Source organism: Sturnira hondurensis, unplaced genomic scaffold (genome assembly GCF_014824575.4).
Source record: "Sturnira hondurensis isolate 20B ecotype Veracruz unplaced genomic scaffold, ASM1482457v3 Scaffold0003693, whole genome shotgun sequence".
In the NCBI taxonomy this organism is placed as follows: domain Eukaryota; kingdom Metazoa; phylum Chordata; class Mammalia; order Chiroptera; family Phyllostomidae; genus Sturnira; species Sturnira hondurensis.
In genome coordinates, this window is record NW_028076324.1 from 6,393,438 (window position 1) to 6,406,454 (window position 13,017).

Consider the following 13,017-nt stretch of genomic DNA (forward strand, 5'->3'; position numbering starts at 1 on the left):
CAAATAACTTTGTAAAATGTGATGCATTAGAAACAAAAAAGTTAACCCTGGTTGGTGTGGCTCAGTAGATTTAGATAGAACTGGCCTGAAAACTGAAGCGTCGCTGGTTCAATTCCCAGTTAGGACATATGCCTGGGTTTTGGGCCAGGTCCCCAGTAGGGGGTATGTGAGAGGCAACCAATTGATTTCTCTGTCTCTCTCTTCTCCCTCCCTCCCCCTCTAAAAATAAATTTAAAAACTCTTCTAAAAAGTATTACTATACATGAGTGAGGTGGCTGCCCGGATCCGTCCAGCTGGGAAGTGGTGGAATGAGGACTAGAGTCAGGACTAGGGTGACAAGGACTAAGTGTGCCCGGAACTCTAAGTACTAGACCTGAGGCAAAGCCAAGGGGTTGGCCAAGTCAGATCAGACCCCTGATTCCAACCCAGAGCCCTTTCGCTCTGTGGGGCTGGATGAGTTCAGTGGTGACCCTGACCCCGGCCACTGGGGCATCCCCAGGCTGCCTGTTTGCCCTGAGACCCCCTCCCCAGGCAGCACCGGATGACCTGGCTCCCCTCCCCACGCACAGGAGTGGAATGACCACAAGCTGCGCTGGAACCCCGCCGAGTTTGGCAACATCACATCCCTCCGCGTCCCTTCCGAGATGATCTGGATCCCCGACATTGTCCTCTACAACAAGTAGGAAGCCGCTGGCGTCCTGGGAAGGCCCCTGGGAGGCAACTGGGAGAGGTTTCTGGGTTGGATTTGGGAAGTGCGCCCCCTTGTGTCTCACCCTGTTGCCCCTGCAAGTCCTGCTTTGCTGCTACTACCCACCCTCCCCCGAGCTTTTGTGTTGCTTCCTTTATTTCTATTACTTTGCAACACTGCAACACCTTATGTGTACATCGAAATTTATTGAGCACCTTCTGTGTGTCAGTGCCTGGTGCCGCGCTAATGGGACACAGATTTGCCAACGCTATTGCTTTAAAAACGTGGCTGGTGCAGGCCATGGCAACAACGCCCAGGGCTTGGGGTTTTGCAGCGGGGCGGGGCAGCTAGGGCAGGGAGCAAGCTCACTTGGTGTGGGTGTTTATAAAAATCATATGACTTGTGGTTGCCTTGGCTTCAAGACCAGAGAGAACCAGTCTTTGAGCATAATGACCAGAAGCCAAAGAAGGCAGAGCAGTCTGAAAAGAGCCTGGGGGATGGGGGGGGGTCGATGGAAGTAATGGAGATCTATAAGTTTATGTATGGTGTTTCGTAGCGGGTAGTTCTCCATTCAGAAGTCAAGAACGTAACATTAAAAGATATTTGAGACTATGTTCATCTAAAATATGTTCTAAAGTGAGGCTGTAAGAAATTCTTAGAGATGTGAATAGATGTGGAAAACGGCCCTGAGGGCGAATGATTCTGGGCGGCACTTCAGGCTTCCGCCGCCCCCAGGCCTTTGGAAGATGTCAGAACACGGCAACATTTAAATGCTGTTGGAAGTTGTGCAGCCAGGAAACCCATTCAGCCCAGCGTTTCTCGATTCATTTGACCCAACTTTGGAAAAAAGCCATTAAAAAGTAAACAAAACAAAGGGGAAAGATCCGCTTCTGGAGTTTGGGTGCCTCCAACAAGGTCAGAGGGCAACGAAAATGGTTCCCTGTCATTGGAGCCCTTTCTTCTCTCCTGTAAAGTAGTATAGCTCATTGAATCACCAGAAGTGTGATTTAAGTGTATTTGCTGTAGGATCTTCCCATGTATTTTCCTTTTAGAAGTACAGGGTTCTGAATCACTGGAGCCGTTCCTGTACATACGGTCAGCAGGGGTTACTTGGAAGGTCCAGCTCCACAGGTGCCCAGCGTTTGCTGCCACCACAGGAATCACTGACACCTGCCCCCGCTCCCATGTCTACTTCCCGGAGCCGGTACCCAGACTCCATCTAGTTTCTGCTTCCTGCGCATCTGACAGAAGTCAGAAGCAAAGTCCTCACTTAGCATCAGATAAGATCTGGCATTTTAGGGTTACCAGTAAGGCTTCATTCAGCCAGTGTTACTTGAATATAACAGGTAATTCTTCTGGTAGTTCGAACCAAATTCTTGCCTTTAAAGAAAGGTCTCCTCCACCCAAACACTCAGGAAGATCAAAAAAATCCGCACTTCCCTTCCTCGAAACGGCGCATCCTGCCATCTAGTGGTGATTATGTGTGTTGACAAAAATGCCTTTTGAAAACTTGCACCCTGATCTGTTATTCTCCTTCAAAGTTCCCATTTCCAGCCTTTTCTTTAAAAGATTCCCGTTTTCCAGTCTCTAGCCTGGAACCACTCCATGGGAAATAAGTCTCCCCCTGGTATTCTTCTGGTTCTTGGGCCTTTAGAATTGACCCTGAGAACTGAAGAGGGAGGGGCAGCTTTTTAAAGACTAAGGTGAGGAACACTTTGTGTCACCTCCCAGGTCATATTCCCAATGGGGAGTCAGGGGCTCAGTCTCCCAGGAAACCCTGCCTGACTGGTCACCCCACTTCAGTGTCCCTAGAAGCCCTTAAGGAAATCCCTGTAAGCCCTTAGATGCGTGGCTCCGTGACGAGACTAGACCTGCCTCCCTAATCTAGACACACCTGTGAATTTTGTCCTCCCCCGCCCACTCTGCTCCTGGTTCTGGAGGATTCCCTGCTGGTGCACTCCTCACCCCTTCTCTCCGCCAAACCCTACCATGGGTCAAGGCGTCACTCAAATGGCAACTTTCACGGGACCGGTCACTCCGGCCGGTAGGGAGCTTCCCTCCATCTCTGTTGAGGGGCACGGTCAGCCCCCACTGCGCTGCTGTCGAACTGCCCCCCTGGTGTGGCAGGTGTTCGGGGCTGCCTTCGCTTCCTCCTGTTTCCTCAGGGGCAGGCTGGGTCCCACGCTGTGCCCCCACAGGCCCCATGTCGGCTCTGGCAGGCGAGTCTGGCTCAGAAACACACGGGAAATGGGTGCACTGAGGAATTATCATTCTTTGCTAGGAAAGACGGTGGGTCTCTTCTCAACAAGACAGTAAAGAAAGTCCCAGGCGGAAAGACCTGAGCCCCAGGTGAGGGCCTGACTCACCATTTGCTGGGGCCAGAAAATACACTCATAAATAACCACTCTAAACTATCAAACGATCACAGAAATATATGTGATCTATAGGACATCAAAGATACATGACATATTTATGTCAGAATGTTAATAGTGGCTGTTCTTGACATTCTTGGAATATTTTTACATTCTTCAAAATTCCTACTTTTGTAACTAAAAAGATGAGCTTGAAGAGACAGCGCCAGTAGCCGTCGATGTCAGTGTGCTGGGAGAGTCCCCCCGCTGGTGTGGACCCCAACCACCCGGGCGGGTCTGGCTTTGTTACTGGGGTCCCTGCTGCCGGTCACCTGGAGCAGCCTGGTGTGCGCGGGTGGGGGGTGTGCGGGCCCTCCAACTCCTCTCCTCTCCCCAGTGCCGACGGGGAGTTCGTGGTGAACCACATGACCAAGGCCCACGTCTCCTCTGCGGGCACGGTGCACTGGGCGCCCCCGGCCATCTACAAGAGCTCCTGCAGCATCGACGTCACCTTCTTCCCCTTCGACCAGCAGAACTGCAAGATGAAGTTCGGCTCCTGGACGTACGACAAGACGAAGTTCGACCTGGAGCCGATGGAGCAGACAGTGGACCTGAAGGACTACTGGGAGAGCGGCGAGTGGGCCATTGTCAACGCCACGGGCACCTACAACAGCAAGAAGTACGACTGCTGCGCCGAGATCTACCCTGACATCACCTACTACTTTGTCATCCGGCGCCTGCCCCTCTTCTACACCATCAACCTCATCATCCCCTGCCTGCTCATCTCCTGCCTGACCGTGCTCGTCTTCTACCTGCCCTCCGACTGCGGGGAAAAGATCACCTTGTGCATTTCTGTGCTGCTCTCGCTCACCGTCTTCCTCCTGCTCATCACCGAGATCATCCCCTCCACCTCCCTGGTCATCCCGCTCATCGGAGAATACCTGCTCTTCACCATGATCTTCGTCACTCTGTCCATCGTCATCACAGTCTTCGTCCTCAACGTGCACCACCGCTCCCCCAGCACCCACAATATGCCCCACTGGGTGCGGGTGGCCTTTCTCAGCTGCGTGCCACGGTGGCTCCTGATGAAACGGCCTCTGCCACCCTTGGCGCCCCATGGCCCCCCAGATCTGAAGCTCAGCCCCTCCTATCACTGGCTGGAGACCAACGTGGATGCACAAGAGAGGGAGGAGGAAGAGGAAGAGAGATGGGTGTCACCCCCCTCCACAGGTGTCCTCCACGGCCACGCTGATCTGCACCGAGGGGCCTCGGGCCCCCAGGCGGAGGCCCAGCTGCAGAAGGGAGGGCTCCTGCTGTCACTGCGCGTGCAGAAGGCACTGGACGGCGTGCACTATATCGCTGATCACCTTCGGTCTGAGGATGCCGACTCTTCCGTGAGTTGGGGCTGGGCTCCTCCCGTGGGTGACTCTATCAGCCTAGCAGGGAACCGCCTTACCCCAGGACGTTTGGTTGGGCCAACCCAGTCTCCTCCATGGGAGAACCATCTCCCTCCGTCATGGCCCCTGGGAGTCTGGAGTAAATGGTGGAGATCATCCAGCTGGCAATGCCTGAGACATGAAGTGGCAGGTGGCAGGCCCACAGTCAAGAATGCCCCAGCTGCCCTGACCAGTGCAGCTCAGCTGGTTGGAGCATCATCCTATAAACTGGAGGATCGAGGGTTTGAATCTCAGTCAGGACACCTGCCTAGGCTGCAGTCCCTAGTCAGGGTGCGTGCGAGAGGCAACTGATTGGTGTTGCTCTCTCACGTTGATGTGTCTCTCCCTCTCTCTCTCCTTTCCTTTCCCTCTCTCTAAAATCAATAAGCATGTCCTCGGGTGAGGGTTTGAGAAAGTTTAAAAATTAAAAGAGAGAGAGAGAGAGAATGCCCCAGCCAAGCCTAACTGGAAGACAGCAAGACAGAGCTTCTCACACCACCCTCACCAGCATTTCTCCCCGTTACCCGCTGGCGGGGGAAGGGGCAGAAGGGGGTGGAGGGAGCGCCACCAGGAGAGACCACACGTCAGGCTGCTTCGGGGTCAGTTCCTCCTTTGCCCTGATGGTCTCCCCCTCCTCCTCCTTGTTTGCGAGTCCTGGGTATTTTGTGAACTTCAGTGTTCACACTCAAACCCTGAGGAAGCTTGGTTGTACCAGATGGGCTCCCCTCCTTGGCCTCTACCATGTCTGGCATTGTTAGGTGAGCTGGCCACTGACCTGCATCATGGAATTCTAACAACTTAGGAAAGCATGAAGGGCAAGGAAGTTATTACCGGATGATCTTGATAAGTGGATACAAAACTTTCTCACCATCTAATCTGGGAGCAGCTAGGAGTTCTGACCCTCTCGCTTGGGCTGTGAGCCCGCATTCCACCAAGTCCCCCTGCAACTCCAGAGCCTTCCCAGGGCCGCACCTGCCCTCACCTACTCCCCTCTCCATCTCCTGGAGTGGGTGGGTGAACGGGGGGCTGGGAGGCAACATGAGGGCAGCCAAGTCTTCACCATTCAGAAGTACTGGGCAGTGTGTTTAAATCACTGTAGGCCCCTGGGTGTTCTGGAACCTTCTTGTGTCTCTCCAGCCTCTCTTACCTGGAACTTGAGGGCCTCGGGAAAGGCCCTGGGCTGTGTCAGGGGTAGAACAGGGTGGGAATCGCTTAGGAAATCATTGTTTGAATCTTGAGACAACCCATTACCCCCCTTCCACTTCTCAAGGTCTCGGTGGGGCCCCTTTGCCTCGTGCCATGGTGGGACCTCTGCCATTTTCCAAGCTCTAGCCCCTGTCACTATGAGCCCTCTTCCACCTGCAGGTGAAGGAAGACTGGAAGTACGTGGCCATGGTGATCGACAGGATATTCCTCTGGCTGTTTATCATCGTCTGCTTCCTGGGGACGGTGGGACTCTTCCTGCCCCCGTTCCTGGCCGGAATGATCTGATTTCTCATCCCTGGCGTTGGCCCAAAGGTGGCACTACTGACCATCCTTGCTGCTGCCTCCAGAACCCACCTTTGGGGTCAAAACCATGTGACTGCAGGTGCCCCACCCTGGAGTCCCTACCCAGGACCTGTCCTTGAGGACTTCCTGACCCCACTCACTTGGCAGCGCTGAACCCCTACTGGGTGCAGAGCCCGGCTGTGGGTGCTGAGGATCAGGAAAGGGAGGGACTTGCTCTGCAGAAGGTTGTGATGAGGTGGTGACAATGCGAAGCACATGAGATGCTCCTGGAGGAGGTATAAAGACACCAGGTGACAGGAGCATCGTGCAGGGAAGCAGCAGGCAGGGGTGAAGCCAGGTAAAGGGAAACACAGCACAGGCCTCAAAGAAGGGGTATGTGGGGGAGAGGGGAGAGGATGCCACAAGGGGAAGAAGGACTATGAGCGGTGTTTCGGATTCAGGAATGAGCCTGAAGTGTTAGAACAGCCAGGCTGAGGTGGGGCTCTGGTGCGGGGAGCACTGGCTGGCAGGTGGGGTGTCTTGGAATGAGGGAGAGAAAGAAGTTCAGAGTCTGAGACCACAAATCTAATGGCAGAGTAGGAAAGGCTCTCGGGAGGGGAGGAGGGGGGAGGCAGGCTACCCGTGGGGCAGAACTGCAGGGCAGACCCTCAGGCAGAGGGGGGAGGGTTAGCACCCCATCCCCCCTGCCGCAAACTGGCTCGGCACCAGCCTACCCCTGGAGGCCTGGCAGCATTGAACATCCCTGCTAGAGGCGTACCCTCTGCCCTTTAACTCTTGTGGACAAACCACAAGGTCAGCCTGAGCCACTCTTGATCCAGCTTGCTCGCTCCTTCCCGACCCCGTCCATGGGGCAAGTGGTGGTTGGCACTCAGGAGTGAGCAATTCGCTTTGGACCTCAAGACTGCTGTCTAAGTGCCAGCACTGCAGGACCCAGGACCACTTCCCTTCCCAGCCTGCCCTCCCTGTCCTTCCCAAGGCCCCGTGGTGTGTCTGAGCTGCCTACGCAGTCTGTGTTCAAACCTTGGAATCCAGCCATCCATGGCCATCAGTTGCAGCGGGAGCCTCGAGGAGTTCCAGCTGGGGAACCAGGCCTCACCCCTGCCCCAGTTAGTCCCACTTCCCCAGGGTGGAACCCCAGCAGCGAAAAGATGTGGACACTGGGTTCTTGGGTCAGTGTGGGGACCCCAGACAGGAAACTGATCAGGGCAAGCTTCCAATTCCCCTTCCATCTTTGGGGTCCTCTCCTTCCAAACTCCCAGCCCCAGCCTCTGCTCCTCAGTTCTCTCCCAGGACCCCCAACTCAGTGGCCCATCCTGGCTTCTGGCCCCTCCCTGTTTCTATGCACATGGTCCCCAGCCTCCCTCCTCCCTCTCGGACCTCCCAGCCTGGATCTCCTGGCGCACGATGCTCCCTCATGTTAGGCCATCTCCCTTCCATTGTGCAAGTTTGTAGAGAAATCAAATAAAATCGAAGCCGCTGTTCACCTAGCTGTGCAACCCCTGCATTATCCCCAGGACCCCCAGAGCCTCCCCCAGAGCCCCGGTTGTTTGGATGCCAGCTGGGAGTGCCAGTCCACTGAATCCCTCCTGTGGCCATGTCGGGGGCTGCCCGGGGTCCCCACGGAAAACGCCCCTTTGGGCAGGTGCAGAGCGAAGGGGTTGAGGTTTGTAGCTGAACCCCCCACATGGGCGTCACCAGGCCCCCCTGGGCTGAGCCCAAGCAACAGCCCTGGGTCTGTGCCCACCTGAGCACAGTTGGTTTCTTCCAGGGCTGTGGCTAGAGGCCAAGGTTTCCCCGCCGACGGCAGTTCAAACAAATGAAGCGATCAAACCACAAAGCAAATAGGACAATTTTAATTCATCCACAAGTCAAATAGAAAGAAGGGAAAGAGTGTTCTGCACAAACACGGGAGAGGAGGAGGGAGGGAACTGACGAGAAAGGGGGAGAGAAAAGGAGAGGGGCAAGAAAGGAGGAAGAAAGGAGGAGGGAGCAAAGGAGGGGAAGAAACGGTGGGAGTGAGGAAGGAAGGGGACTGTGACCTAAGTCCCATTTGGCCTCGACTCCCCTTCTCCTCGACACCTGGCACGTTGACAACACAGTGTCCCGTGCCCAGTGTCCCAATAACGTGTTGCTGGACCGTGGCCCAGGGTCCCCCTCCAGGGGGCACATGGCTGTCAGTCCAGACCAAACTCACATTAAATAAATTCCAATATACACTGTACAAGAAAGCCAGGTCCATCCCTCGTCTCACCAACTGTCCACCCTGTGAGAGAAAGCTGCTCTCTGCCCCCCTGCACTGTGGGCAGAAGACCAAGAAGGAACAGCCTGGTTTCCCAGTGGCCTGCTATGTCCATGCAGAAAGCCATCTCCGCCACTAGGGGCATCAGCGTGACCTCCAACAGGCCAGGCAGGGGAGGAGGGAATGGCCATCGGCAGCCGGGCTCCCTCTGAGCCCTCCTTGTCACCGCCTAGATTCTACAGCCCTGGGTCCCCTCTGTCCAGCTGCAGCCTGAACAGCACTGTCTGGGGGTGGGGTGGGGGAGGGGTCGTGCAAAGTGGCAAGGGAAGAACTCCCCTTGGCCTTCCCCCTGAGAAGACCCACGTGACCGAAGGCAAGGCAGGGGCCGGGGGACAAGGAAGGTACACGACAGGCAGGGGTGGAAGACACAGACAGGTGGCTCCCACCCTCCGTCACTCTGCAGGCGGGTGAGCCAGGTTGGCCAGGATCTTGGCCTGGTCCACGGCATCGAGCAGGTTCTTGGCATCCACGGCCAGGGTGTGGGAGGCTGTGAGCATCTGCCGCTTGCACTCCTCACTCAGGGAGGTCACGGCATTTTGCTGGGCCAGTCGCATCTTATTGATGAGCTCTGCCAGGTCCTTGTTGAGCAGTTTTTGGGTCCCTTCAATCTGGAGGGAGAGTGCACAGGAGAGGTTGGAGCCCACGCCACACAAGTGTCCACTTTGGTATTGGCTGAGGTAGTCAGAATTTCTCCGGGGGGCAAGTCAGACCCAGGCCTGGGCTGAGTCCAAGGCCCTGAATGGGCTGGAGCCAAGCTACCAAGGACAGATACCACAGATGTCCCAGACCCCAGCCCACCCCATGCCAGCCTAGTCTGATCCATCCCCACTGCCCCCACCCTTTATCACGTATCATCTTCTTGTGTTGGCCTCACATTCAAGTGGATGGTCAGGGGTCAAGTGCGTTTATTCATTCCTTAGCTGTCTGCCATGAAATCAAGAGCTCTGGGGCCGTGGTTTGTGTTGAGCTGTAGGGCTTTGTTTTACTGCCCAAGGCCCAGAGCTTCACACACTTCTGAGCAGGTACGTACCCAGCATTCGAGAGTGCTGAGCAGGTCAAGTGAATGGCTGGACCATCATGCCCAGGGCAAGATGCTCTCACGTCAGACAGGACAGCCCGGCCTGGGGTTCCTCTGTGGGCTACCGCTGCCACAGAGAGGGCTGCTGGGAACCCGCTCCCACCCCTGCACCGTCCTGTCTTGAACAGTCACAGACGGCAGGGATTCGGTGGTCCCCGTGCCACGTCACTGACCACGGGCAGATGCCACATCAAACTGCAGCCTGGCCAGGGCCGTGGGGTCCCCAGACAGAGAGTGAACAAATGCACAGAGGCGCTGTAGGAGTTGCCCATTGCTGCAGTGGCAAAGTACCACAAATGCAGTGGCTTAAAACGACACATTGATCCTCTTACAGTCCTGGAGGTCGGAATTCTGGAGCGGGCCCGACGGCGCTGAAGTCAGGGAGACAGCGGGGCTATGCGCCTCCTGCAGGCTCTAGGGGCCAATCGGTCCCCTGCCTTTTCCCGCTTCGAAAGGCTGCTGCCTTCCTTGGCTCTCGGATCTTTCCAGCCCAGGGCGAGATAATCCCAGCCTCTGCTCTGTCATCACATCCCCTCTCTGACTCTTCCGAGAGCTCTGCTTCTGCCTCCCTCTGGTAAGGACTCTTGTGACTGCATCAGATCGCCGTGGACAATCCAGTGTCTTCTCCCCACAGCAAGATCCTCAACTTAACCACATCTGGTGAGACCCCTTGGCCACGCAAGGCAACACAGCAACGGGCACTGGGGATTGGCATGGGGCCCTCTCTGAGGAGCTGTCCTGCCCACCACAGGCGCCCATGTCAACACGGAGCACCAGGGCTCCTATGTCAGTGGTTGTTTGTTTCTCGCTTAAATAAAGAAAATTAGATTAAATGGTCAACAAGAGACACCATAACTGCTATGTCCATAACACACTCAGCTTGCCTCTAGCGTGGAGGGAGACTAGATGAGGAGTCACGGGATGGCTGAAAGGGAAGGCGAGTCCTCCCTTGCGTGTCCACACACAGTAAGACATTGCTGCAACTACCTGAGACCAAAACTGGGAGACCAGCCCTGGGAGGCTGGCTCAGCCCCCTTGGGGAACCTGCACAGACACGCTGTACAGGGCCACCTGCTGCAAGCTCGGCGGGCAGAAATGAGACTGCCCAGGTGGCCCTGGTGAGCCCCTGTGTGGAACACAACTGGGCAGATGGAGCGGAAGGGGAGCTTATGGCACCGGCTGAGACCAGGACACTCACCTCCGTCCGTGAAGACGACGGTAAGGAAGGCAGGATGTTGTCCACGCTCCCGATGAGCTTCCGCAGGGTCAGGCCCACGTTCTAGGAGAGAGAGTGGGGGGCAACTGCACCTTTTGCTCTTTGAGAAAGCCATGCTTCCCTCGGGAGGAGCACTCCCAGTCGGTTTCTGCCTTCTGAGACTACCTGGGACTAAACATCCTCTGACCATCTTGCTCTAATGGGGGTCTTCCTGGGGAAGACACCCGGCATGTCGGACAGACCAGGAAGCTCAGCCCCACCCCATGTGTTTGCAAGGCTGGGGTGAACAGCCTGCACCTCCCATGTCCTGGTTCTGCCCCGGTGCTCACCTTCACCACCACCACGTAGGCCTCAGGGGGCAGCTGACAGAGCTCATTCTTGAGGTCCAGCACAGCCCGCACCAGCTCCATGACATTGAGGTACACCATGTCGTCAGTCCGATCCAGGTTGGCTGTGGGCTGGATGGACTGGCGGGGAGGGGGGTCTCTAGTCATGGGGATGCTGGGATTCTTTCCTGGGAGGCACCACTGGTGCCAACTCAGCCCCCAGCCCGATTTTAAAAGATCTTCTCCGAGATAACAGTGTCTCGTGTTGGGGGTGCACCCCTCCCTTCTGCCGCTGGGGCAGTGTTTCTCACATTAGAATCTACCGGGAAGCCTTCAAGCAGATTGGTGGCCAGCTTCGTGCCAGACCCTCGACCGTCACCCTGGCATGGAGGCCAGTGGTTTTCAAAAGCACCTCGGACGATTCTAATGGGCCGCTGTGGCTGAGAACCACTGTTCCAGAGTGAGGGAAACCGCACCCCTCCCAGGCTACCGCAAGAACAAGGTGGGTGCTGACACCCAAGGGGGTACACCGAGAGAGGAGGGGGCCCCAACTCCTGCTCCTAGGGCAAGACCAATGAGCTTCCCTTCAGGTTGGGGGGAGAGGAGACTGGCCTTCCCCTTGCTTCGTTGTGGCTTAGCCATGTGGCTTTAGACAAGGCACTGCCCTTCTCTGGGCCTTAGCTACATCACAAGGGTACTGGACTAGGTTATTTCCGAAGGCCTGTGAACTTTTCACAAACCACGGCCTTCAGTCTTGGGGAGCCCTGGTTCAAATTCATTACCAGCTTCGGCAGAGCCAACACATACCTGTGCACCCAGCCGTGGTGGCTTCTGTGGGGGGCCCGTGAACTCTGCTGCAAAAGGAGGGAGAGTGAGGGGGGCAGGTCTCAGCACCCTGGCCCCGCCCTTTGCGCCTGCTGACAACCAAGCCAATCCCCTCTCTGCTACCAGGAAACACAAGAAATGAAACCCTCGTTCCTGATGGCAGAGAAAGAAAGTAACCTCCCTGACCTGACCCTCCTGTCACCAGGGACGGTCCCATTGTCCACTTCTCAGAAAGAAAAAGCCAAAGTTACAGCAGCACTGGAGGGACTGCAGAGGATGAGCCAGCCCCCAAAAGCCCGTGTGTCCAGCCCTGGGGGACAGCACACCCTCTGGCCTTGACAGTCCCCAGGAACAAGCTTCACTCTGTGAGGGCAGCGAGCAGATGGCTGCGGCGCCAGTCCCCAGCCCGGTTCCCCAGGGGTCCACTCTGAGCACCGGGGGAGTGGAGACAGTGAAGCAGCAGCAGACCCACACTCCTGACGCCCCACTATGATAGGCAAAGGCGCATGCGCAGCCCCGTGGGCTGTGGGAAGAGCCTGCCCAGAGCGGAGGTCACAAGGCTGGGTTCTGCTCTCAGCTCCTCCACCAAAGGGCCGTGTGACACAGACAGGGCAGCTCACCTTACGCTCCCTGGGCCTTACTTTTCATCAGTCAGATGAGGGGGCTGCTCAGAAGGGTCCCTGGAGCCAGGCTGCCTGGGCTCAAAGCTGAGCTCTGCCAACTACCAGCTACGTGACTTTGGATAAGTCACTTATCCTTCCCGTGCCTTGCTTTCTGACCTTTGTAAAGTGGGTGCCATCATAAATTGTCTTATCTCACAGAGTTGCTGTGACATGGGCCTGTGTTTGACTTGTGTCAAGTTCTCCATGACTGTGTCATCGTCACAACCGCCACAGTCATCCTCACCATCATCAGCCCCACCCCTCCAGGAGGATGGAGATGCACCCAGTGTACCACTGGCTCCTCCCGCCACCTCAGCAGAGCCCTTGGAGAGACCCTGAGGGCTCGGCCGCCCCCTTTCTCCCTTCCGTCCCCCAGGCCCAGGGAAGATGAGCATCAGTGGGGAGCGGCTGGGGAGCCACCCTATTTGCCTCCATGAGGAGCCTCCAAAAGAATGAGTGGGGGCTAGGAAGGGAGAGGCACCCCCTCCTCCAAATAAATGCGAGGAGGAGATAAACTGGGAAGAGGAATAAGGACCCCGGGACAGAGAGAGAGAGGAGAAAAGGCACCGGACTGGGAGAGTGTGGGGCGGCAGATGGGGTGGAAGGGCAGACACCAACTGAGATGGA

At 56.4% G+C, this 13,017-nt stretch overlaps 2 protein-coding genes across 8 annotated transcripts in view; one reads left to right on the forward strand and one right to left on the reverse strand.

Annotated features, from left to right (window-relative positions):
- The first annotated feature begins 606 nt into the window (after positions 1-606).
- Positions 607-7,435, forward strand: CHRNA2 (cholinergic receptor nicotinic alpha 2 subunit). Its single transcript, XM_037042242.1, has 3 exons — positions 607-679; positions 3,573-4,433; positions 5,841-7,435. The coding sequence occupies exons 2-3, from the start codon at positions 3,582-3,584 to the stop codon at positions 5,964-5,966; spliced, it is 978 nt and encodes a 325-aa protein (XP_036898137.1). The 5' UTR covers positions 607-679; positions 3,573-3,581; the 3' UTR covers positions 5,967-7,435.
- A 504-nt stretch (positions 7,436-7,939) lies between these two features.
- The window catches only part of PTK2B (protein tyrosine kinase 2 beta), a 118,804-nt gene continuing 113,726 nt past the window's right edge, over positions 7,940-13,017 (reverse strand). For all 7 annotated transcript variants that reach the window (XM_037042249.1, XM_037042243.1, XM_037042246.1 and 4 more), the window contains 4 exons: positions 11,711-11,757; positions 10,907-11,044; positions 10,560-10,640; positions 7,940-8,891 (listed from right to left, as the gene is read on the reverse strand). In XM_037042249.1, the coding sequence (XP_036898144.1) occupies positions 8,676-8,891; positions 10,560-10,640; positions 10,907-11,044; positions 11,711-11,757 (482 nt within the window). In that variant the 3' untranslated portion in view covers positions 7,940-8,675. The remainder of the gene's footprint in view (positions 8,892-10,559; positions 10,641-10,906; positions 11,045-11,710; positions 11,758-13,017) is intronic.